This window comes from Pseudonaja textilis, chromosome 1 (genome assembly GCF_049901715.1).
Source record: "Pseudonaja textilis isolate UNSWEBS1 chromosome 1, rPseTex1.2, whole genome shotgun sequence".
NCBI classification, from domain to species: Eukaryota; Metazoa; Chordata; class Lepidosauria; order Squamata; family Elapidae; genus Pseudonaja; species Pseudonaja textilis.
The window spans coordinates 228,441,970-228,468,808 of NC_141990.1; the positions used below are offsets into that span (position 1 = coordinate 228,441,970).

The 26,839-nt window shown below is 38.0% G+C and overlaps 1 protein-coding gene across 4 annotated transcripts; it reads left to right on the forward strand.

The window, feature by feature from the left end:
• LOC113440207 (bestrophin-1-like) lies at window positions 1-26,580 on the forward strand. Of its 4 annotated transcripts, XM_087920880.1 has the most exons (11): window positions 8-85; window positions 1,424-1,669; window positions 4,304-4,466; window positions 5,625-5,719; window positions 6,681-6,914; window positions 13,907-14,061; window positions 14,985-15,062; window positions 19,855-20,007; window positions 20,528-20,608; window positions 21,704-21,855; window positions 23,942-26,580. In XM_087920880.1, the coding sequence occupies exons 3-11, from the start codon at window positions 4,315-4,317 to the stop codon at window positions 25,125-25,127; spliced, it is 2,286 nt and encodes a 761-aa protein (XP_087777006.1). In that variant the 5' UTR covers window positions 8-85; window positions 1,424-1,669; window positions 4,304-4,314; the 3' UTR covers window positions 25,128-26,580. The 4 variants fall into 4 exon arrangements, with proteins under 4 accessions (XP_087777005.1, XP_026562234.1, XP_087777006.1 ...); XM_087920879.1 differs by lacking the exon at window positions 1,424-1,669 and having other exon boundaries at window positions 1-85; XM_026706449.2 differs by lacking the exon at window positions 1,424-1,669 and having other exon boundaries at window positions 5-85; window positions 4,307-4,466.
• Window positions 26,581-26,839: the final 259 nt, after the last annotated feature.

Here is a 26,839-nt window from a genome sequence, read left to right on the forward strand (position 1 = left end):
TTAAGTGTGTTGCAAAAGAACTTTGCCAGAATCCACACCAGGCCCATCTTCTCAGCTTTGAAGGAGACAGACAGAAGCTATTGTTGTAAGTAGCTCCTCTGTTGTTGTTCTATGTGGAGAACTTGTTCGATGTTTCTGTGTTTTTTACTCGGGCAAATATATTTGCGACAAAGGAGGGGAGTACAAGCTCTATGTTAATCCACTCATTATTATGAGATGCATGACCTGAAAAATGAATCTTTTGAAATGAAGAGAGGAGGAAAGGGACAGAACAGATCCTGCATTCTTTCAGGATGCATAAAAGGGATGGGAGCTTCAGCAAGGCAAGCCTGGTCTGCTCACACTAGTATGTTCATATTCATCCTGCAACCTTGTATAAAGTGGATCATTTTGGAGTACCTGGTCACCTTGCTGACAATCTAGGGTTGTGTTGTTTAATTTTGTTTGATGAATCATTGGCTTTTTCCATTTTTATTAGAGTTCTCCAAAAATAAATATTCTTATTAAATATTTACATTGAATTATATTAGTTATATTAATAATTATTTTGAACTTTTAGGAGCTGCTTCTTTCTGCACCTAAATAATCATTTTTAAATTACAATTGGCTTGGTATCTTTAAAACATTTTGAATCTAATAGCTTCTGTTTGAGAGTATGAGTCTTTGCTCCAGACTGCCAAATCATCGGGGGCGGGGGGGACGACATCCTATCAGAATACGGTATATATAAAATATTATATTTTATAGATCTCAGTCACGATTCCATGTGAAAAATCCACACCTGAAATCAGTAGAAAAATCTGTTTTTTACCACATTGGCTATATTTAGGAATGTCAATGTAGACTGTACCCTTATAAGAAAAAATGAAAGTTTTAAAAGAAGATGGATTTGTGTTGTATACTTTTTGAAGTGACAATTTTTTTTAAGATTATCTGCCATGATAAGATAATTTATAGGATTGTTGGTCATAGAATTGGTCACTCCTTACGAGGAATTTGCCAGAAGAGAGTCTTGCAAAAGAAATCATTACAACTATATGATCTAAGATTGATCTGTCTACCAATCAGCTGAGCAGCCTGCCTTTTTTTACCTTTAGATAATATCGTGATCATTCCCTCATCAGCTGTCTCTTTCTCTCTCCCAATGTGTATGTGTGGGAGAAGGAGATCTTGGGCTTTAGCATTGGTCCACAGAAAAGGTATGCATTGATGATCAAAGGTACTTCCCATTGTGGATTTTTACTATTAAAAGGGGGAATGTTTTTCCTGCCATAATAGATATTTTTTGTTCCAAAGGAGAAGGGAGTAGTGGAAGAAACAGCAGGGTTATCAATGGAAAATGAGGTTTGCCTCTCTGCTTATAAAATTCTGTGAATGGAAGGGTTAATTTTGTCCTGAAGTATCTTTTGTCTATTCTTCTCAGCTCTGCAAGATGCAGTTAAAAAGAATATCCTATCTGCTAAGAGACTATCCTTCCTTCTTAGCAGCCTTCACTCCAATAAGCTGAAGGACTTACTGTAGCTCTGCTGCATTACATACAGGAGGCAGTATAGCTTTTCAGTCTGAGCTTCTGTTCCTAGAAATATCAACTGGCAAAAATTCGTGGGTGTTATTTTCACAGACATGATTTGAAGTTTTCCATGTTTGGTAAAAAATAAGAATTCTGCATGTGAGTTTCATGGCAGCAAATTTACCTGAATGCAGTGGAAAAACAAAAGAAATAATAAAATATCTATACAAAGCAGTAATATTTGTAAATGATTCTCAAGTCTGCATGAAAACCATGCTTTTATCATTACTCTATTATTTATACCCCTACCTTAAGATTCTTGCAGATAACCCTCCAACATTTAAGAACTGAGTAATCTGCATATCTGAAATATTCTAACAATTCATTTCTATTTGTAAAACAGATGCCCTAAACATTATTCTCTTTCAGGGTAAGCAGTGATAGACAAAGAGTAAAAAAAATAGTAAGAAACAGTAAGCTGAAGAGATTAAAGTATGAGATAAGAAACAGAAGAAAATACTGATAAATTTGGCTTGCATCAAATCATTGATTATACTTCTTGGTAACCTCTTATGGGCTTGCTGAAATGGGAAAAAATGAATTTATGGATTTGCTAATTAAAAAGGGTTGAATATGGGATAAAGTGGACCATGTTGTAACTTTAAAGAGGGAGGAGAAATAATGAAGCTGTTTGTAGCTGTTGTAAAGAAAATTGGAAGCTGCTTCTTTATGCCCTATATATTTTTCCTTTTTTTTTTAACCTACAATGTCTTTTCTACTTATTATTTTCTCTCTTCTTCTTCATTAATTTAATTCCATGTAATTTTCTATTGATCTTTTACTTATGAGAAATTTTTTTTTTAATCTTTCATTATACTTTCCCTTATCATTTTGTCTCCAAGACCATTCTTCCTGATTCATACATTGCCTCTTTAAATTTGGGCTTCTTTTTTCAGAAGCTCCTCAACTCCATCTAACAAATTAATAAGTCTTTTCTTTCCTCTTCACCATTTCATTCTTCTTTAATATATTTCTTTGGAAATTTGATCCTTGTTCCTTCTCCATATAGGCACAAACAACTCACTTTTCTATTCAGCACCCATTAATTCTTGACACCGCCCTTTCTCGTTTTATCACATACATACTTCTTACATAACCCATTCCTACTGCATTCAATTAACTTAAATATTTTTCCTGATATACACAATTTTTGCTTCCAGATAACAATGGACAGTTTCAAGAGCATTTTCATACACACTTCTTTCGTCACTTCTTTTGACAAACATGTATTCTTTACAATAGCAGATCGCATACTACCCCCTAGCTTTCTACCAGCATTGCACTTCTTAAAATGTTCTAAGAGCCATTTCAATTTCAAGCAAAATATAATTGTTAGATATGAGGGAAGGTGGGCATTTAAGAAGTTAAATAAATAAATAATAATTACTCCCATCTTTAGTAAACATTTTAGTAAGGCATACAAAGTCATTTACTTCCTCCAGTTTTTCCCCATTTATATATAATACATAATTTAATATTTCTGGGGGCTGGTCATCATATCTCTCCAGCAAACTTTAGGATGAAACACAGTATAAACATTAGAACTTTATGAAAAGCATGTAATCCATTAAGTTGAGCAACTCCAGGCATGATGCAAGTGAGCCAGGAGAGCTGTCTCAAAGGAAAATTATGACATTTGCATAATCAAGGGGGGAAATGATGTCAAACATTGCATTCTACCTTAATCATTTGTCCCTTGTGTGCTTCTTTGAGACAAAGACACAGTGTAGAAATTGTCTCCCATCTCATACTTTATTTTTTCACTCTGCAATACAGAGTGGACAGAATCACCCACTCTAGTCATTGTTAGCCAAAAACAGTACTTCAGAGCAGTGTTGCTGATTGCTTGGGGCAATGTAGAAAAGGCCCTTTGAGGGATCAACATGCTTTAATCTTCCTTTTAAATCTGTAAACTTTTTCCTGGGCAGCAGTTCCAACCAGAGTCATGGTACTGCCTAATAAATGACTTTTTCTGCATTGCCTTTTTTAAAAAAAATTCTGAGCTTCAATTATGCCCCAATTTGGAGAAGTTTCTCTATAGCAAGGGTGTCAAACTCACATCGTCACTGCAATGTCATGTGACAATCAGGACTTTTTCCCCCTTTGCTAAACTGGGCATGGGCGTGGCCAGCATGTGACACTTTTCATGTTTGTCTGCCTTTCTCTCTGTGAAATTTTGAACACCGTTTTGGTCTCTGAAATAGCCTGAAAATACCATGGGCTGATGTATGGGCTAGTTGGTTTGCAAATACTTTAAAATACTGTTCATGTGCCATTTTCATCAGATTTTTTTTTTCATTTTCTGGAAAGTATTTTATAATATAAGGAGATATAGAGCTAGTCTTTCTCTCCTTCCCCTTTCTTTTTTTTCTTTTTCTTTTCTTTTTCCCCTCATTTTGTCCAGAGGCTTGCTATTTTACACTGACTAGAACTCTTGCCTGATCACTTGTGGATGACTTTTGGAAATAAATTGGGATCTTATGCAGTTAGACTAGGATTATGGCTGCCCACACTGGATATAAGATTTTTACAATGTATGGTATACCAGGAAGAATTGAGCTGGACTTAGCCCAAAGTTTGCATTGACCATTATTTGAGATAGTGTACTTGAAGATATATTTATGTATGATGGACTCTGTTTCATTCTTGAGTTTGAATGTATTGGGATGATGGTAGTCTTTTTACAGGTCTTTCTTCTTGTTTAATTCTTTCCATGCTGCTGTTTGTTTCTAGCAGGCCCTGTGATGACAGTGACCTACACATACCGTGTAGCTGAGGCCCGCCTGGGCACCTTCTCACAGCTTCTGCTACAATGGAAAGGCAGCATCTACAAGCTCCTCTATTGTGAGTTATTAATCTTCGTATCACTTTATTTTGGCATCAGCCTCATCTACAGGTGAGCATTTCCAGTTCTCTAAACCTGAATTTGTGTGTGTGTGTATGTGAAAAATAGATCAGTAGGGCAGCTTTGTTCCTCTTAGTCTGGTTGTTACTTCTGTATCTTCTGAAGATGTATAGTGAGCCAACACCTTCAAAAATTGTTTTCCACTCTCTGTTCCTCATGCACTTCTTAGCAGATAAACTGCGTGGTCTAATCTTAAACAACAGTACTTGTTTCTAAGAGCACATTTCATTAAAAAGATTTTTCTTTGGAAGGTAATTTCATACGATGTAATCTCCCATTCCTTATTTCTTTTTTTCCTACAGCTTCTTTTTTCCCCATAAAAATGTTTAAGATATGCTGTAACAGAGTTTAAGGATTTGAAACAATACAATTGCAAAATAATAATGGTAAATTCATGTTTCCAGATTGAAAATTCTTTCTCCCCACCCTCCCAGCAGCATGTAAAAATAAATAAATATCCCCCTCCTTTTCTCTGACCATCTGATCCTAAAAGCAGCAGATACTTGATGTTTTAAAAATACACAATATTTCTCTGTAACGGCCTTCCCTTTAGATGGCACCCTCTGTAATGGCACCCTTTAGATGTGTCAACCTCAGCCACCAGAATTTCCATCATGTGTGGCTATTGGTGCACTTTCTGGGAACTGCCCAGATTAAAGAAGGCTGCTCTCTATAGCCTATTGTGGCAATTGCAATTCATTGTTACCATTCAGGCATACATTCTCACATGTGACCACTTTTTTTTAACAGAATCAAAATAGCCAGTGGATGATTGATAAAACAGTATCTGATCTGATACAAGAGATCTAATCAATAGTGGACCATAATTGCTAACATTCCTATAATAAATACCAAATAAATTACTATCTGCAGTAAAAATTACATATCCCCGGTTTAAAGAATAGTCTTTGATTGGTTAAAAAAGTGGTACTATCCTATAGCAAAAGTGCTGCATTAGCACATGTAACCTGTGTGGAACAAATAAAAAAGATTGTAATTTTGCAAAACCGCAATAATACTTAATCCCCAGTATTTACAGGAATGCACCTGAGTCTATATTTATAGAGCAATTAATATTTTGTTTGTTCTCACCAATAAGAAATGTTTTTGCTGTTTTGAGACATATCACAGTGATGTGCTTGACTGCAGGTTAATTCTGAATGAGAGTCAAAGGCTGATGTTTGAAAAATTAGCCCTTTACTGCAATAGTTATGCTGAATTGATTCCTGTGTCTTTTGTCTTAGGTAAGATTGCAAAAATGTGAGACAAATGCTATGAATGTGAAGTCTCCCTATACATGTTAGTTAATTGATTTATCTACAAGTACTAGCTCTTAACTTTAGTGCTTAGGGCAGAAAATCCAAATGCTGTTTCTCATTTCCTATGTGACCTTTTTAAAATGAAGTATTAATTAATTAGTGTTTAATGAAAACCATTAAACCAAAGTCCAGTTGAATTGGCTGTCTCTAAGCTTACTTATAGTCCACTATCTCTAGCGGGTTCAACTCACTTCATTCTCAACAGAACAAAATAGAGTTTAAAAAATAAAGACATTTGTGTTGAGGTCACACCTGGTGACTTCAGGGTGACTTCTGGTGACTTCTTCCTTTTTATATTGGTAACATTATGGAATCAGGTTATTGTTTTCTTTTTCTTTCTTTTTTCTTTTTCTGCTTTCCCCAAAAGGTGTAATGTAGCCCTTAGATTTTATTGCTCTTTTTAAAAAAATGATCACAAGAACTGTAGAAGATGGGGAAAAGATGAATTATACTACTTTTGTTATTTTTAATTTATAGCACTTGTGATGATTTACAAGCCTTTCCCTATTGCAGAATGTTACTGCAAGACAATTTTGCAGTGCCTCTTTATTTATGACCTGTGTTTTTATCTTCAAATGATCAAAAGGTTGAAAAATGAATGGTAGTTCTCAGCAAGAGTTTAATTGAAGCATTACTGATATTATTTTGCCATGCAGGCAGTTATTTCCCCCAATGCAAAATCATCATCATTATATTATTATTATTATTATTATTATTATTATTATTATTTTCCAAAAACAAATTTGGAACTTTCATCAAAGCCCCGGTTTTGTTACCATAGAAGAGCATGTATTTTTTGGACAATCAAATGCAAAAAAAAATGGATTCTGTCCACAGATAACTGGCTGATTTTGAACTGTGCCTTGCTGTCCTCATTCCTTTCTAGGCTTTTATGTAACTTTAGTGGTATCTCGCTGGTGGGGACAATACGAGAGTATCCCATGGCCTGACCGCATTATGAATCTGGTTTCAAGTGGCGTGGATGGGAAGGACGAGTATGGGCGTCTTCTGCGGCGCACACTGATGCGCTACATTAATCTACTGAGTGTGCTGATCTTGCGCTCAGTCAGCACTGCAGTCTTCAAGCGGTTTCCCAGCATGGAACATGTAGTGACAGCAGGTAGGCATTGCCAAGACAACTCAGCTCGGATGAAATGCCATGAAAGTTGGTGCACCTCCTAATGATACTTCTGCAAGCTCTGAAGTTGACTGAATTATTTCTAGTAGTAAGTCTATCAGCTATAATAAACTGTAACTCATGTCAGACCTTCTAGGAGGAGATGGTGGAAGTTATAGTCCAATACATCTGGGGAATACAAGATTAGGAGGAAATGGCTTACCAAGACGCAGACAGGAAGAATAAATAAATAATGTTTATTAATTACATTTCTATCCTACTTGCCTTTTCTCCAAAGGACTCACAGCATCATACGTAGTTTTCTCTCTTTATCTTTTTTAGTCTAGAAAATAGCTTAGAAAGAAAGAGAATGCTTGCTGAATAAGGCCACTCAATGAGTTATAGGACTGACAATCTAAAATGATCTTTGCCTGATATCCCCCTCCTAACATTGCCTCTCAGTATCACACTCTATGAAGCTGAAGGGTTCGGTCATTTGGAGCAGTTTCAACTTTTTTTTTTTTGCGAATCTCAAATCATAAGTAACTGGGTTTGATTTTCTTTGGGAGAACATTACTGAGTCCTTATGAGCAGGAGTGGAATACTACCGGTTCTCTATAGAACCGGTAGCTCTGAAGAGCAGCAGACACCGAACCTGTTCTGTGTTTGCTGCTGTTTGCCCTACCCGCCCGCCCGCCTGCCCGCTCTGACCTGTCCTTTATTTCCTGTTTTTTCAACCTCAGCTGCTTTGCATGGCACAGCTGAGGTTGAAAAAGCAGGGGGAAAGTGGCTTTTCAAAAGCCACTTTTCAAAAGCTGCGCACCTGCACGCAGCGCTTTTCAGCTGTCCAGGAGGCACAGCTTAATGTTTTTTACACGTGCGCACAGCGTAGTCACACATAGTCGCCTAACCCATAGTAACACCGTTTGAATCCCACCCCTGCTTATGAGGTTTATAACAGGCAGCCCCCCTCCTTGAATACTATCATTTAAAAATCCAAGTGCTTAACATTCCTTTGTCAAGACCAAGATTCTAGCCACATAGCTAATCCTATGGATATCCATACTCAATCAAATGAGGAGGGTTATGCAGACTTAAATGATCACTAATTTTGTCTTTTAAAAGGAATGGCTCCAAGCAGCTTCAGCAGTTTCCCCAGATCATTAAGACTCCAGCCCTTTTGACTTCCTTCAGATTATTTTACTTTTTTTCTTCCATCCAATTGGGTCTGATTGTCAGAGACTGTCTGGACAAATTCCTGCAATTTTTTTGCCAAGGTTTTTCATAAGTAGTTTGCCATTGCCTCCTTCCTAGAGCTGAAAGAAAGTAACTGGCCCAAGGTCAACCATCAGCTGTGTGCCTGAGGTGAAACTTGAAGTCAGGGGCTCCTAGTTTCTGGATTAATATGTTAACTACTATACAAACTGGCTCGGTATAGTTATTTGGTAAACAGTTTTCTCTGTGATAATCCCTTTACCAGCTTGACTGTTTCTGCCCTACATTACTATTTTAAAAGACAACCAAAGTAATTAGAGTAAGATCCATTCAGTTCTGAAATCAGATCCTACATTTAATGAGGAATCTTTCTCAATGAAGATTCTCAATCATCCAGGCTGAGATGTCTAATGGTGGTGTGAAGTTGTCTAAAGTTTGAATGATTGCAACTGGACTAATGTTTAGCTTCAGAGATGTTTCACAGCCCATCCAGGCAGTGTCCTCAGTCAAGCGCAAGGCAGTTAGGCAGAGAGTCGTTGGCATGTACCAACTCCTGCCACACCAACCTGAGAAGATTCAAACATCTCTGAAACTAAAAATTAGTCTGAAACTAAAAATTGCAATGATTCAACTTTAGATAACTTCAGACAACCTTCAGACATCTGTGCCTAGATTATTGAGAATCTTCATCAACATTTTGCAACACATTTCGGGGAAGAATCCCCTGAGCTTGTTGTGGCAGGAGTTGGTACATTCCAACAACTCTCTGCCTAACTGTCTATCTTGTGCTGACTGAGGAAGCTGCCTGGATGGGCAGTGAAATGACTTTGAAACTAAAAATTAGTCCAGCTGCAATGATTCAACCTTCAGATAACTTCAGACAACCTTCAAACAAGGGTTTTTTAAAATCAAGTAACATGTAACTAGATGGATGTATTGCTTCATCCCTAGATCTTATAGGCAATCGTGAAAGTTGGAGGGTGTTTTGAGAGGTTGTTTAAGCAGCAAAGCCATGCATTGACCAAAGGATTAGCCATATTGGCTCACAGGCTGATGGATCTCATAATGGCTCACAGGCTGATGGATCGCCACTCTAGGGTATCTAAAGGCAGCTTTTTTCAACCAAGAGAACATTTTATGTCAGGAATGTCTGCAATCAATCACTATAGGGAGAAAAACCAGCAGCAGCTTTCTATGATAACCAAGCCATATCCTTACTGGCAGTCTCTACTTGGCTAATACGACCATGTAGAAATGACACCAGCAAACTATCCTATGCCTTCCAACAATCAACTTGAGTGGGTGCAAGATGGGGTTTTTTATTTCAGTTGCAATGTTTTATTTCCATTGGCTTTGGCTTTGTTTACATTTTTCCTCATTCTGTTACTGTGTATTTTTGTTGTTCGGAGATTGATTGTAAAAGTTTACATTGATGAGCTTTATGAAATTGTTATTAATAAATCAATCCAAGAAATGCTACCACTGCAGTCCAATATTTTTGTTCTGGGGGATAAATCAAATTAAATTATCTATAGCTAATTCTGAATAAGAACAGTTAGTTGGACCTGATGGCCTAAGTGCCCCCTTCCAATTATAATCTCTTTTATAATTGAGGTATAACCTAAAACTACTCAAATTCAGCACTGCATTGTCCAGGGAGAAAAATCTCTTGGATTCATATTCAATTCATACATTAAAAATGTTTTCATCATCATCACCACCCCCACTACCACCACAGAAGTGATTATTCGTACAGGTGGAAGATATGGAAAATCTTACCCTATGGATTCTTTGAACTGTCCCTGACAATCCCTAGAGAGGTTGTCTCTCCAATGCAACTTCCATTCCAATATATATATCCTGTTGATTGCTCCGTTTCCAGCGTAGTTCCATAAAGCTTTCCATGGCTCTTTTGCTTTCATTTCTCAACTGAAAGCTTACTACCTGCCTCCTTGGGAAAGTAGCAGGCTCTCAGAACTATCTAGAACTGTCCTTAGTCTGAGAAGACCTAATGATTTCAGGAGGGGGCTTCTTCAGTTGACCTTTCTGTTTCTGTTAAGCAGGCCCTGCTGATTTGAGTTCCTCCTGCTTACTCTGCATAAAGGTGCTTTGGCTCTCAGTCCCCAAATTTATTTTATTTGTTTTTTTATTTGTCAATTGCTTACAAGATAATAGGCATAAGTAAAAACATAGTTATGAATACATGGATACATATAAGAATATATATATATATATATATAAGAAACAATAGGACAGGGATGGTAGGCACATTGGTGCGCTTATGCACGCCCCCTACAGACCTCTTAGGAAAGAGGTGAGGTCAATAGTAGACAGTCTAAGGTTAAAGTTTTTGGGGTTTGGAGAAGAAACCACAGAGTCAGGTAGAGTATTCCAGACATTGACCACTCTGTTGCTGAAGTCGTATTGCCTGCAATCAAGTTTGGTGCGATTAACCTTGAGTTTCTATCTATTGTTTGCTTTTGTGTTGTTATGGTTGAAGCTGGAGTATTCATTGACAGGTAGGACATTGTAATGTATGATTTTATATACTATACTTAGATCAGACCAAAGGTGGCTTAGTTCTAGGTTTTCTAGGTCTAGAATTTCGAGTCTGGTGGCATAAGGTATTCTGCAACGAGTAGAGGAGTGGATGCTTGATGGCACTACTGTCTTTGTCTTTCTGTCTCTTTTTGTCATGTTTTAAATTATTCTCTGCAGGCCAATAATAACTTTTCTTACTTCATAAATTCCAAGTTGTCTTTAAAATATCAAATAACCTTAGTTGTTGGGTCCCCTGAAAACTTATATTTAGCTATAGACTGACTTCCCAGCTAAACTTAAGAGTTTCATCCAACACTCAGAAGTATCTCCCAATAAACAATGTTGCTATATAATTTTAATAATAAGCATATCCACCACAGGACAGTTTGGTAGTCCCCTTAGGCATGAAATCTATGTATGATAAGATGAGCTACAGCTCACAAAGTGAATTGTTCTGCCCCAGGATCTGTTTCAGTTGGCTGTTTAGCTTCGTAAACACTTTAGAAGCAAAGAAACAAATCTGCTTCATTGTGAGAATGGGAATTTAATTGGACTTCCTGGTCTCATGAATTCCAATGAAGTGAAGCATCTTTTGAATGATCAGCACAGCCCCAGTGAAGATGGATATACTGAATGAGTATCAGATTAACAAGTAAAAGAGAAACGTTCTCTCTTGTGTGTCTTTCTCCAATACAATTTGTAGTAATGGGTCAACAATCTAGTAGCCATTCTTCTCTCTACTTCTGCCTTTTATTTCCCCTTGCTGTGATTGCCCTTCTTTGGGCCTAGAAACTTTTTTTTTTTGAAGTAATTTTCCAACAGTGCACAAGGATGTGACACATGAAAGAGGAACTGACTTTTTTTTTAGAATTGAAATCTGAAAATATCATGTTACTAAGGCAACAGCAACTCCATAATAAAATTCAATTTTAGCATAAAAAAAATTACAAATGGTAAGAGTGTTCAACAAGTTTTTTTTCCTTTGAGATTCAGTCAATGAAGTCCAGTTTCATAGGGGTAACCAAGGCAATTGGAAGGACTGTAACTGGCTTTTTTCTTCCACTCTAATGTTAGAGATAAAGCAGAAGTAAGAGTCCTATTTACCTCCAAGCAGTAAGGTTATAGATCCTAATTCTCTGTGTGTAGAGCCATAGTTTGTGCTAAGCCACAATGTGGATTTGGTTGTGAATCCTGGTTGAGAAAGATGTACATGCAACCATTGTAGTTTATTCAGCAAATCACAAGACTTAGAACAATGTCTGAACTTGTAATTATATGTGGGAATGAAGGCTTAAGAGACTAGGAAGAGCCACAGCCACAGGTTTGGTGGAATAAGGGGTAGCTTAGCCTATGAAACAGGAGTATGGGTATGGCAAAAATCTCAGAAATCACCCTTTCTAGTTTCTTGAGCTGTAAAGGTTAGAAGAGAGAGGGATGTACATATTTCCAAACTTACAAGTCTTAATGTAATCTTACAATAAATATAATTGATACATCTGGGAGTGCTTCCTGTCTGGACTATCTTGCAGGGCTGACAGAATTTAGCTATTTGTTTAACCAGAGATTGTTGAACAAGCTATAGATCTGGTTCATATATAACACTTCATATCTCTTGGTAAGCCAAAACAAGCAGGTCCTATTGTGGTATAATAGAATGAATCCAACTAATAGTCTAATTGCAATCTGGGTAATTAGACTAGAAAGCTAATCTGGTGAACTATTATTTTGATTTTAGGTTGGAAAAAAACATTTACATTTTTTGTTGAAGGAAAGGAAAAAAAAATCAGTTAAATTATCACAGAGTGAGGCTTTTGTGCCTAAAAGATACACAAGGGATATGTATGAATATTTTATTTTTCATTGATTATCACCTACTGTATCTAGTAGATTGATGGCTTCAGTTATATTTCAAAGGAAGTTATCATTAGAACACTCCTCTCATGAGACATTCTATAATCAGAAAATATGATTAAGTATGGCTGAAGAGAAAAACAAATTACCCAGTCTCAAAGAGAAAAACAAATTGCCCTACAACAATAAAATCAACATACAAATATACGCTTATAAGTTTGAAAGATACCTAAAACACCTTAAGAATGATGTAGAAAGAAGTCAAAAGCCATTTTTAAAACGGAAAATCAAAGTTTGACCAAGCATTGAATTGTTGGTGTTCTATGTTTCATACACATTTATTTTATTCAATTTCTATAGCTACCCATCTCAAACAAGTTACTCTGAGTAGTGAACATAAACTCAATTAAAAGCCAAATACAAGTACAACACACACAAAATAAGACTCAAACTGTAAATAAAGAGCAGAATTAGTAGAAGATAGATTCTGTACCCTGTATTCATTGTTAATAAAGTTCTGCCTCTGTCTAGATTGTAGTATTAATTTTTGCTGTGTCTTTCTGATGAATTTGAACTTCATCTGAGCAAGGTACTAGTGAAGCACCTCTTTTTAAATTTAATAACAGGTACCCAAGGACACAGCATACCCAGCTTACCAGCTGAGCCAAGTAATAGACTACACAGATGCAAACAGAACAAGAGGCAGAGTAGACTGTGAGCTTACAGCTGGATAACTGCTCCTGAAAGGAAATGGGCCGATCACTTGGCCAAGCTGAATGCGGTCAGTTGAAGCTCTGTCATCCACAAAAGTAGAATGCATATCAGCAACACAAATGTGAGAAGAAACTGTGTGGCTACATAAATTGTTAATGGGCTATGGAGTAGATATATCAACACAATAAGGAATGTATTCACAATTAACACAAATAAATCCAGGACACAGCACAAAGGCACACATGTGCAACACACAAGAAAGGGGACATGGACCTGAAAAACTGCCCATTGGCAGAGATGATGGCAGATGAATTCACTAAACTTTTGTTCAGAGATTGTCTCAGACCACTTTGTGAGATGATGGGAATGGTAAATTAATGCATGAATATAGAAGGGACATTGCAAGTGTGCCTTTAGTTGTACTAACTCTTAGCACCTCAAAATCTATTGCTCACTTAGTTGCATTGGGGTATAGATAGTTTAGAATTTCCTGTGTTTCTTCTTTAGCTCTTACTGCACTTTTCTTGTGAGTTTTCAAACTTCTTCCTACCTGTTTCTCAAGCATAATTGCTTGCTTGATTTTCACTTGAAAGGATACAGTTTGTTGGAGTTAGCCTGCCCTCCTCCGTGTATTTCCTACAGTACATTTCTACTATCTCTTTCTATCTATGTAGGCCTGATGACACCAGAAGAGCACAAGAAGTTTGAAAGTTTAAATTCAGCGCATAACAAGTTTTGGATCCCATGTGTCTGGTTCTCAAACTTGGCAGTGAAGGCACGTAACGATGGGCGAATCCGTGACAGTGTACTCCTTCAAGGCATCTTGAATGTGAGTCAGATATACATTGCATATGTCATGTTTTGAATTCATTACCTGACATTTTTAGTCTCTTAGCAGAGGAGAAGCTCCAGCAAAACAGATGTTATAGTTCAGCTTTCTCCATGCTAGAGGCCTACTATAATTAGATAAGGCTGTACAGCAAATTATATTTTGAAGGGAAAAGATAATTTGGTTTATTTGTGAGCACTGACAGGGCGTTTCTTAAAGAAGCTGCATCTTTTCCTGGGTTTGCACTGCTACCCTCCAGAAATGCAATTCACTGCTGGGAAAAGACAAATTTGGTTTAAGGAAAAGTTCTAAATCTCCATTAAATCTAGATTTCTCTCTAATGTTGCAATATTCATCATTTCAGCTATTGGGTCTGCTAACTATAGCCTGTGGAAAAATTAATAGCTTGGTACCATCATGGTGGGAAAGATTGCCATATATCAGTGTTTCTCAACTTCAGACAAGACCCTCAACAACTTTTAGATGTGTGAACTTCAACTCCCAGAATTCCTCAGGCAGTGTAACTGATGCTGGCTAGGAAATTCTGGGAGTTAAGACCACACACCTTAAAGCTGCTGAGGCTGAGAAACTCTGTTGTACACAATCCAGAATGGGTAGCATGAAAGGAAACCTAGAATCGGAGAGGCCTTTGGTGCAAAGGAAAGTCGAGGATTAATGTAGAGAAGTTATCAAGTTCTTACAACTCTACTACTTGTACAACAAGACCTTTTGACTATGCTCACTGTTAAACTCTCCTAGCCCCAAAATACCCTGGTCTAAATAAAAACACTAAATAAAAAGAGTTTAGTAGTACACTTTTCAGAGATTGCTGACAAAGACATGGATAACAAACTACACATTGAACTGAAATCCTATGGTGAAACTTTATTTCTTCTAATGGTACTTTTCCTTTCTTCCATCAGGAAATGAACACACTGCGTAGCCAATGTGGGCGTCTCTATGGGTATGATTGGATTAGTATTCCCTTGGTCTACACACAGGTAGGAATTGTACTACAAATGTATTTTGGACTGATTGCAGCCAAAATTACATCCCATTTATAAGAAAATAGATCTCATATGTGCTTCATATTAAGCCTTTCTTATAGCTTAGTTGAACTGCTATCTAACTTTCCTATAGGGTTGGTGTGTTCCGGATACTTTAAATTAAACAATGTCATATATTCAGACCTTAGAGATATGCCTTCTCTGTAGTAGCACCTGCATTCTGAGACAAGGTCCCCCGCACCATTCAGGTGGTCTCCATTCTGCTGTTGTTTAGAAGGGCCTTGAAGATTTATCTCTTAACCCAGGCATTTGACAAGGGAGAATGAGACCTCTTCCTTCATTGTGTTTGCCAATTTTAATTGATTTTGTTATAATTTCTTTTGTTGCAAGCCACTCAGAATTATTGGCAGTTGGGCAGCATACAAGTTTCATATGAAATGTTCTGTTCGCATTACAGATCCCATGACTTGTTCCCATTAATTTTATTTGTCTCTGTTTCTGATCACTGCCACTCAGCTGATTATCTTCCAAAGGAAAGGATATAAAGCAGGGGTGGGCAAACTACGGCCCGGGGGCCACATCCGGCCCGTTGGTCTTTTTAATCCGGCCTGCCGAAGAATGGTACAGAATTAAGGTTTGATGTGAATGATTGAATGATTGCATTCATTTGATTTTGACTTGTAATGACAGTCATTTCGACACCAGGTGGCAGCCCGTCTGTCAAATTTTAAAAGTCAATGAGGCGCCCGAGCCAAAACGTTTGCCCACCCCTGATATAAAGCCTCACATTTTGAAATATGTTTGGAGCAGTGGTGGGATTCAAATTTTTCTACTACTGGTTCTGTGGGCGTGGTTTATTTGGTGGGCGTGGCTTGTGGTCATGTGACTGAGTGGGTGTGGCTAACTTAATGTTACTCACGTCGAGGGCTGCCTCACCTGGCCTCTCCCTTCCCAGCCATTCCTTGTCACACCCAGCCTCAACTTATCTATAGTTCTGTAAAACTGTTGTTCACCATTTTTTTGACTTTATTATCTACATACAATAGATGTACTTTCATGGACCATTGAAAGGAGAAAATGGCTCACATGCTTTGCCCAAGAGTTTGATAAGTAACAGGCTTTTAAGGGGCTGCCTGAAAGAAGGGGGGGGGCAATGTATTTTCCAAAGCACCAGAAGGCAAACAAGAAGAAATGGATGGAAACTGAACAAAGTGAGAAGCAACCTAAAACTAAGGAGAAACTTTCTGACAGTGAGAACAATTAACCAGTGGACCTGCTTGTCCCAGAAGTTCTGGGTGATCAATCACTGGAACTTTTTAAAAAACTGGACAGCCATTTCTCTGAAATGGTATAGGGTTCTCCCCAAAGTCCTTTCTCAGTGTTATTCTGACACCTTTCCCAGGACCTCTACTCAGAGTTTGGCATCCTCAGGCTTGGACTAGAAGACCTCCAAACTCCCTTTCAACTCTGTTAAACACACATGTATTTATGCTCTGGATTATAGACATTGAATGCATGTAAACCCTGAAAAATATGTGGTAGCCCTGGGCAAAAGAACAGCAGTAGGATCACTCTAGGTGTAGGGACAGTGTAAAATATTAACACATGATAAATAATGGAACAATTAAAAATAATAGCACAGAGTATTCTCTGTCTCTCTCCCTTCCTATTTCTTTTTCTTTCTTTCTCTTTGTCTCTTTCTGTCTTTCTCTCCCTTCCTTTCTTTCTCACTCTCTCTCTCTCTCACAGACACACCACACTCTCTCTCTCCCTATTTTTTTCTTTTTCTTTCTTTCTTTCTTTCTTTCTTTCTTTCTTTCTTTCTTTCTTTCTTTCTTTCTTTCTCTCTCTCTCTCTCTCTCTCTCTCTCTCTCTCTCTCTCACACACACACACACACACACACACACACACACACACCTGTCAGCCTTCATTTCCTCTCACTCCAGGCACCTTACTCACAGGGGGAAGTGAATCCAGCATTGGAGAAGTTCTACAGGTTAACGGACTTGCATTTGCAGCTTCTGCAAACTTCCCCATGGCTGGATTCCCACCCACCCCCCAGTGTTCTTTCCCTCTTGCTCCAGGCACTTTACTCACAAGGGGAAGTGATACTTCTAATATCCATGAAGAATCCAGCCTTGGAACAGTTTTGCCGGTTAACGGACCGCTGCTCTGCCCACAGTCATGTTTTCAAGTGGCTGCTTGAAAATGCACGGCTAGGCGGGGGAGCAGTCTTCCTTTAAACTGGGGTGAGCAAGCATCGGGTGGGCAGGGCAAGTGAGTGAGTGGAAACTGGGCGACCGGGTTGGGGGCGTGACCAGCTAGATGTTGCTACTGGTTCGGCAACCCACACCAAATTCTTGCTACCAGTTCGCCCGAGTAGGTGTGAACCGGCTGAATACCACCTCTGGCTTGGATGGTGTTAGAATAAGGAGAACTACTTTAATACTAATGATAACCCTAAGGCAACTTCATTTATGAGCTGGGGATGAGATAAAGCCAATGTTAGAAAGTTTGAGCAAAAAAATAAACTATATTGCTAAAACATGTTTGTGCCACAGTTAAGAATAAATGGGGAATGACCACTATTTAAATCAACTTGATTAAATGTATGCTATGGATCCATCAACTGTCACAAAGCAAGCACATTTCTGTATGTCTTCCTTAGGAAAAACAGGAAGCTTTGCATGACTTTCCAACAGATCATGTTTTTTTCTGGAGTCTTAAGAGCAGTTTCTCAGCTACTGGAAAACATCCTATGGCCTTTAATGATAGCAGCGTGCATGCAGAGCACACTTTTTATCTTCTTCAAGCACCAGGCAGATAAGTTGTTCAGTGCCACCCAAACCTGAGCCTACTATTTAGATAATGAACTTAGACTCTATGGGGTAGAAGCAAAATCCATTCCTTGTGTACCAATAAGTATAATGGGAAATTCACACTCAGCCCAACTAGGTCTCCTACAAATCAAATCCAAAGTAGATGAAACCAAGATCTGATGCCCATGGAAATGTAATTGGTCACAGCAAGTCACAACGTTTATGGAAGCTAGCTGCACCGCTTTTGGAGAGTCTTTGTTGCTAGAAACAGAATTGAGTAGAGTGAATGAAAGGCAGCTTGTGTCTTGCAAGACGCCTTTACATCCATGTTCTTTTTAATATAAGGCACCGCTTGCTTTTTCTGCTCATTTCCCTTCTATCCCTTTGTTTATGCCTTTTTCTCAGTGGCTGGGTTGTGCCCCTGGAATCCTGTTTGCTTTTTCAGGTGGATTAAAAGTGAAACAGCAGAAACTGCTGCCCTAAACTTTCAGTTTAAAGAAACAAGTAATTAGGCAACAGGCCAGCCTTAGTTAACAAGTCTAATAATGCAATACAGAACAATAATAAATTTTGCCACATTTTACTCCAAATAATAGTTTTGTTTCTAATGTTTTACAAATAATCTCTTATTGCAGGATGACATTTGAGTATAAATTGCTAACAAAAAAAATATTAAAAGCAATTAGCACATAGTCGTGCATATGCAGCTTCTAGCTGAGGTTCAAATTGCGGAGTTCTTGTGGACTACAACAGAATAAAATATCTGCAAGCAAACAACTAAACTCAGAGAGCACCAAGGACTCCACAGTTCAACCCATATATTATCTTCTAGAAGTTCAAATATATTTTTGTGTTAGTGAAATATAAGCAATGGCAGGAAGAAAATCTGGATTTCAGATTTTATTTATTTATATCCTGTCCTATATTATTTTTACAAATAACTCAAGGCACCAAACATATACAATGTACCTTCCTCCTCCTATTTTCTCCACAAAAACAACCCTGCGAAGTGGGTTCATCTGAGAGAGAGACTGACTGGACCAAAGTCACCAGTTGGCTTTCATGGCTAAGGTGGACTCTTGGCTGAGGTAGGATTTGAACTCATAGTCTGTAGCCAAGTGCTTTCATCACTAGACCAAACTGGCTCTGAAAACCAAAACAGGTTGTTGATTATGAAGAATTTATATGGAATAGTAGCAGTGGTAGCCCTAAGAATGTTCCATCTGAAATGTGAAACTATAGAATAGCGTACGAACTGTAGTATATTTTAAAATCTGGATTAAGCAGAAAACCTCTCCACAAAAATGGGATGTAGCTCTTCAAATTTTTTATATCTTTCCAATTAATATTTTTTCTCCAGACAGCAATTCTATTTCATTTTATCACTTTAGTAGTCCTAGTGTACCATGAAAGATCTTTATTTCCCCATCAAGAAAGAGAATGAACCAGGCAAATACTGGAAGATATAAATGTAAAGTTGTAAATGGAATGAAATATGCACTAAGATACTGCAGAAAGCAGGCAAATGTTATATTGGGGAAAGATTTCATCAACTGAGTTTAAATTAATATGGTTTAAATAAGCAACAGTGAGGCCTATATCATGTGGCCTGCAGCAGACATTTAGACACCTGTGGCTCAGAGGTGACAGGATTTTTGCAAAAGCACACACAACAAAAGAGATGTGAGAAGCTGTGCTTGTTGAGGATATTGAATTGTTGAACTAGTGACTTGAGTGTAAATCAGGAATGGAAAACTATGGTCTCTTTATGATTGTAGACTTCAACTCCTAGAATTCCTGAGCCACACAAGACCCTTAATTGCCCACCCCTGTTGTAGATAATAGTATTTCTGTTCCTAAAAGCATATTTTGGAATGACTTCTAGTTCAACACTGCTCCTCAATAGAAACCTATCCTAGTGAGTCAGGGTTTTTAAAGAGAACCTAACAATGTTTCTTTCTCCAAGGTTGTGACGGTAGCTGTTTACAGCTTCTTCCTTGCATGTTTAATTGGTCGGCAGTTCTTGGATCCAGCTAAGGGGTATCCTGGCCATGAAATGGACCTCTATGTGCCGATTTTCACATTCTTGCAGTTTTTCTTCTATGCTGGCTGGCTAAAGGTCAGTTTAACATTGTCCTCCAGAGAATTTCTGTTCATTGGGATAATATTCTGAAGTTTGTTCTTGAATTTCAAGTGACAAAGCTATGTTCTGTATTATGGTAGTTAGGACCAGCTCAACATTCTAATGAGAATCAAATAACATGTAACAGTGGTACAGTTATGCTTTTTTATATACTGTATTATGAAGTAAATAGTAAAAGGAAGGTGATTAGCCCCCTCATGTACTGCTCTTTTACCTCAGCAATCCTTAGCTCCAGCAGTGTTTTTTCCAGGCAGTTTCTAAACTCATAAGTGAGACTGATAAAAAATTGACAAAGATAGGAAATCTGCAAGGTCTTTAAGAAATACAAATATATTGTTGCTTCCTTTTCTAAGAGTCTTAGATTATCCTATTCTACTAATCTTACTCCCTTTTTTTTACTAACAGGTAATGTCACTTTAAATATAAGAGTCCAATATATTTTGCTGAAGCACCACTGACTTTTTTTTTTGATCTTGTCCTTATTCCCATTTCACAGGTAGCAGAACAGCTTATCAATCCATTTGGGGAGGATGATGACGACTTTGAAACTAATTGGCTTATTGATAGGAATCTGCAGGTGAATTGAAGAATTTAGGATATATCCTTTCTGAGATGTCTCAAAAAAATAATAATTCTGTAGTTCATGATATGTAACTTTAAATGAAGAAATGATAGCACAAATTAGAACTTAATTTCTCTTCTTTCTCAGCAATGCAATAGATGTCTAATATTCAAAGGAAATATGGCTGTGAAAAGTTTTATGTTACGTTCCTCTTCTTTGAGATATTACTTGTCAGATATGGTATACTCTGTCATAGAAACCTAAATGGCTGGCCTAAGATCAGCTACTAAAAACTTGTATTTTCATCTTTTACATATAGTAATCTTCAACATATATTCTTTTACGTGTTTTCAGTGGGTGGATGATTTCTAAAAACCTGAAATTTAAACTCTCCCATAGAGAGTTCTGACCAAGCATTAACAGAATAATAGAATGGCAAAGTTGGAAAGAACCTTGGATATTCTGCTCAAGCAGCAATCTGTATACCATTTGATACCATTTTAGACAAATGGTTGTCCAATCTTCATTCATGCTTTCTTGCCCATTACACATTCTTATTAATCTTGAAATCATATTTTTTTTCCAAATGCAAAAGGACCAACAGCCTAACTCAGAGGTGGTATTCAGCAGGTTGTGCCAATTCTGGAAAACCAGTAGCGGAAATTTTGAGTAGTTCGGAGAACCAGCAAAAGCCACCTCTGACGGGAGATTTTACACTATCCTTCCCCTGCCATGCCCACCAAGCCATGCCCACAGAACCGATAGTAAAAAAAAATTGAATCCCACCACTGGCCTAACTGCTTGTCTGCACAGAACTGCATTGTCTATGAAACATTTAGCCATGAAGTGAACCTTTGGGGTTTAACAGCCCTCCTAGTTTTGTTGCCAGCTTGGGGCTTGAAGCCTTATCAAGCCATAGTTCATTCTTATCTTCATGCAGAACCCATTATCATAAGCTATCCAGTTACTAAATAGCAACAGGTCCGTAATTGTTTCTTAGATTGCAGCTGTCCCTAAATTATTAGAAATGGGTGTTTTCTCAGAAATGGAGAAATAAAAAACAAATACCTGCAACTACTGCAACTGAGATAGTGTGCCATATCTTGGCAGGTCTCCCTTATGGCTGTGGATGAAATGCACCAGGATTTACCAGCATTGCAGAAGGATCCATATTGGAATGAATCAGACCCCCAGCCACCTTATACTGCAGCAACAGCAGAATATAAGAGGACATCATTCCTTGGATCAACTTTTGACATCAGGCAAGTGAAGCTACAGCAAATAACCACAGGGATCCCTTTCTTGTCATAGAATATACATCTGCAGTAGACTCTTCCCTGTGGAACATCATGACTCTCTGGTGTTGTAAGAGGATTTATACACAGCTCTGCAGTATGGATTGGACCGGTTCAGGGTTTCAGGCAGCCATGCCAAGCTTGGATATTACAGTTTCTTCTCCGTCCATAACTTCAATAGTAAGAAATAATTCAATGCACATTAAACATGCTCATTTGTCATTTGACTATCCCAAAGGTGCTTTTTTCCTCCTCAAAAGGCAACTTTTTTTTCCTTTGAAAGTATTTTGCTTCTCATCCAAGGAACTTCAGAACATTGTTCTTTGTCACTAATTTCTTGTTTCTCTCTTGTTGGTAGGTGCCACCATTTTATCTTCAGAAGGATTCACTCTCAGTAAATATATATCAGATTGACACACACCTGTATTTTACACCAGATTAGCAACCCAAATTGTTTCATTTGGCTAGTTTGAGACTTGGAGCTTTTTGATACCCATTACAACAACTTCACTCATTCCAACCCAATGTTGTGAAGCTGATTTTGTCAAATTACCAGAGCAAAATGCTTCCTTTAGTCCTGTGCAGTTTTCCCTCTGAGCTCTTCATAAAACAAATATTGTTAACCAAAGATATCAAGTTACTGATATGAGGAAGATGGGTGGTTAAAAAAAATAAGAAATCTAAATAATCAAACAAAATAATTATTGCAAGATAAGAGTATTTCTAAAAGGACTACGCTACCATGTTCTGAGTGATGAGATTATAAGGACACATCACCACAGTCATCTTTTCTTGGTGTGATATTTAATTGTTAATGGGGTTATATTTTAAGCACCTGCAATATTGCTCATAATTAAATTATTCAAATCAGGATTACTATTACTATTATAAGCTATTCAAACCTGTATAAGTAGGCAGAATCAGGCAGTCACCTCACATAGGTAATTTGGTATAACATGAAAGGGAAGCGAATTCTTATACTCTTCCATTATAGGAATAGCAGAAATAATGTTCCTGCTTGGAATTGGGGAGGCAGTTGGGAAGCTGTGAGCTTCTCTACCTAAGTGCTAAAATAACTTGGCCAACCATAGATGCTATGCATTTTGAATGGATTTTATAAAATGTACAGTATTGTGGTATGCATTTGATGGAGTTAGTTTTATATTGCATGATTTTTACAACTGGAAAGCCCTTCACTTAGTAAAAAAGTAGGGAATACATAAATACACAGTGATACACATATACACATTCATTAGTTTGGGGGCACTTTGTTGTTCTGCCAAAATGCCTTAGGCAATCAAGAATGATGAATGTTGGCATATTAATATTAACAAGCACAGACAGCATTGGCCTTAAGAGTTGGTATAGATAGGCACACTTGTGAGCTTCTTGGGCCTGCTTCATCTCCTTCCTCCCCATTTTTTCCCCTATCTTCTCCTCTATCATTCTCCTCTCCAAGAGGGAGCATCAGTGACAGAGAGGAGGAGCAGGAGGAGGAAGAAGAGAATGAGAAAGAAGAGTTGCATTCAGCTGGTTTTCTTCATTGTCTCTCAGTGTGATAAGCAACAATGAGCAATAATAGGGAGGGATAAGTAAAAGCAATTACCTTGAGACTCTTTGAGCTACATGGCCAAGGTTGAAGGACAGGGGGACCACTGGTACCTGGAGATGGTGCTGCTGAGAGTCATCATGGCTTTTGAAGGATTTTAAGAAGGTTGAGAACAGAATGTTCATATAACATTCCATTCCATTCCTTGTATATCTTTTGTTGATATCATTTTCATTCCTTCATTGTAGTTTGATCATTGATCAAATGATTCAAAAAACAGAAGTATATGGAGAAATCTGAAGTATTGGAATGATTCTTGGGGTTTATATTTGCACATGTCATTTCCCCCGCCTTGAATGAAAAGTGTTGATATGTCTGTCATATCACGTGCAGAGTCCCAGGTGCATCCTCCCCACCCACCCCAAAGTTTCCCCTGCAGACATTTGATTTCAATTCTCTTTTTCAATGCATCATTGTATTTTACTACCTATTTCCTTTCTACAGCATGCAGAAAGAAGAGATGGAATTCCAACCCCTGGAAAAGATCAAAGAGAACGAGGAAGCAAACCACTCAACACCACTACTGGGGCACATAAGCCGCTTTCTGAATGTACAATCTCCCAATTTTACCAGGTCACCAAGAATGAGCCTTATACGTCAGAGGAATGAAAATATCTCTCCTTCTCCTTGTTATGCTTATATGGATGGGGTTAAGCCTGGGAACCTCCAAAGTATTAACCAGGTAAGGGGAGATAGTTCCCCATTAGGCATCGGTTCTCAAGATCAATGGGACACTGCAGCCAGTAAACTGAGAGAATTTGATGCTTTCACATCAAGCCCTTTCTATGAAAGACCTGGATTCTACAGTGCTCCTCAGACACCCATCAGCTCAGTCCCAATGATCTTGCCATCCCAGCGTCAAACCCGGAAAAAACCTCCTGCTCTCTCCAATATTGCTGCATGTCCCACTTTTCAGAAGGACAGTGCTACAAGCCAGTCTCCTTGCAAAGCCAGTGATTTGGATAGAAGTGAGAACTTGGTTGGCTCAAAATCAAAGGAGTCTTTTCCGTGGCCAGATGAAAAAAGCCATGTTTCAGATTCATTAAACATGTCAGCTAAAGACGATACAAAAACCATAAGTTGGTCAAAAGAAACATCTCCTCTCGGAAGCCCGGAAAGACCTCTGTCCTCAGGGGACTCTGTAAGTACCAAGTTCCCCTTTGTGGAGTACACAGGCCCTGAGATACAAACCAGTTTCAAAAACTTGAATAACCTGAAAAGCCACCAGCAACTTCCAGATAACACATCTCCAGACCATTCCAGTTTCCTTTATACTCATAACAACAAGACTCCTAATAGCAATGGTCCTGTCACTTTCTTTCCCTTCACCTCTTTGACTCCCACAGGGCTTGAGCCATCTCATCGGAGCAAAGGAAATGCTGCTGTTGTCACTCGTTCAGAAGCTTCCCCTGGAGTTACAAAGCAAGATAGTTCAGCTGCTTCTGAAGCTGCAAATGACCCAGAAAGTATTTATTACACTGAGGAGCAGAGAAAGACCACCAGCTCTTCACCTAATGACTCTGGCATCTCTCTAGCGGAAAGAGACTTTGTGGGATTAATGGAAGTGATCATGGAAATAAGTGAGAACACAAGCGATGAACAGAAGGGAGAGAAGGGACAGTTCAGTTAAGTGGGCTCAGAGTTTTTTCATGTAGGTGTGATGGGAGGGATTGCTTTATTATATTTAACATTATTATTCAACTTTTTAAGGGTAGCAAAAGCCCACACTACAGTCTACAAAACAAGTGGAAATCAACATTTAGGCTGGACAGCTCATTCCATAAATGCATATATGCTGACACTGTCAAGCAAGTTAAGGGCCACTCATGGAATTTCAGCACCACACAACTAAGGAAATAATTCTAATTTCAGCAGTTACTTTAATTCCATGTTTAATCTTTTGTTTGCTATTTTATCTGAAAGTACCAAAGAACAGGACCTTGCTGCCAGTGTTGCAAATGCACATCCCACTTCAGGGAGAGACAATTTAACAGATAAATCATATGTCCAGTTGTATGGTCATTGCCCAAGAACACAATGACTTCTTTTCCCCATCCTCCAATTACTTACAAAGGGGATTTTTTTTTCTTGGGAATATTACCAGTTCACTTAGCCAAATTATATTTATTAGACCCTAGAAGGATTCTTTTACACAAGATCATACTTCATGTGGATATTATCAGGCAATAATTACAGGTGAAGATTGGATAGTGGCATGATGGTACACTCCATTCAAATTGGGCAACACCAATATGACTCAACTCATCCAGTCAGTTTACAGTACCAAACTTTCCAACCCAAAACCTAACGTTTTTTTAATAGAAGTGAGTATGGCTTTGGTATTCAGGACTTGATGGCATGTCCTGTGCTCCAGATGGCAGGAGAGGATGCAAATCTTGGGGGTGTCAGGTTTCTAAGTGATGAATCCCATTTAAAAAGAATTGAGTAAAGTCCATCTTCCAAAACAGATTTCTTTTATTTAGATAAGCATCAAATTGGCAAAGTCTGTTGTAATTCCAGATCTGAACAAACCGGAATTATACCACATAATATTGGAATTTAGAAACAAGCCTCCAAAAGTCACATTCCCCAATAGAAATAAATCAACGTTGCCTGGTGTCATCAATCTCCACCTCCAGGTCTCGGCTGAAACAGCTTCTGTTCCCATGGGAAGGAAAGTCACCTAGCCAAAACAATCCTTACTATCTAACTACTCCTCCCACCTTAGGAATATGGCGAGCCTGAAACCCTCCCCCTTTATCAGCAAAGAGAAAGAAAAGGAATATATGATTAGAATATAGAGCTAAATAAAATGGCTACATATATGTCAATTTCGGGCTCGACAGGTTGCCTTACAGAAGAATTCTACCTTGACTAAAAAAGAAGTTGAGATATCAGAGGACAATATTATTTGGTCACTTTAGCAAACAAGATGCCTATTGAAGGTCAATTAGAAAATATGTAGGAGATGCATTGCTAGTTTCAATATGTTAAAAAATGGGCCAGTGTTTCAACAGTTTGGGAAATGTTGTTTTACTTGTATAAGACAACTTGAAAATAAATGGAGAAGTAGAAAATTGGAAGTTTCTTCTCTTGTAAAGTTTAAAAGATTTATATCGGGCTGTCTAACTCAGTGGTAGAATGCAAAAACATTTTAGAATACTAACTAGATATTACATTGTATTCTCTTTCTGAGGAAAGGATTAGCAAGAAAAAGTCATTTTAAAATGTTTTTCATGTATGTTTGTTTATAATCTATTGGTAGAAAGCAGGTGACAGTAACACCTGAAACCAACTGAAGAAAAGGTTTCAGTTCCTCCTAATATAAACTGCAGATAGAAA

Bases quoted from the DNA above. Each gene is read 5' to 3' on its own strand.
- LOC113440207 (XM_087920879.1), top strand. From the start codon at position 4,315: ATGACAGTGACCTACACATACCGTGTAGCTGAGGCCCGCCTGGGCACC. The intron at 15,063-19,854 runs GTAGGAATTGTA...TCTTTCTCCAAG, and splicing joins TTCCCTTGGTCTACACACAG to GTTGTGACGGTAGCTGTTTA. The intron at 21,856-23,941 runs GCAAGTGAAGCT...TCCTTTCTACAG, and splicing joins GGATCAACTTTTGACATCAG to CATGCAGAAAGAAGAGATGG.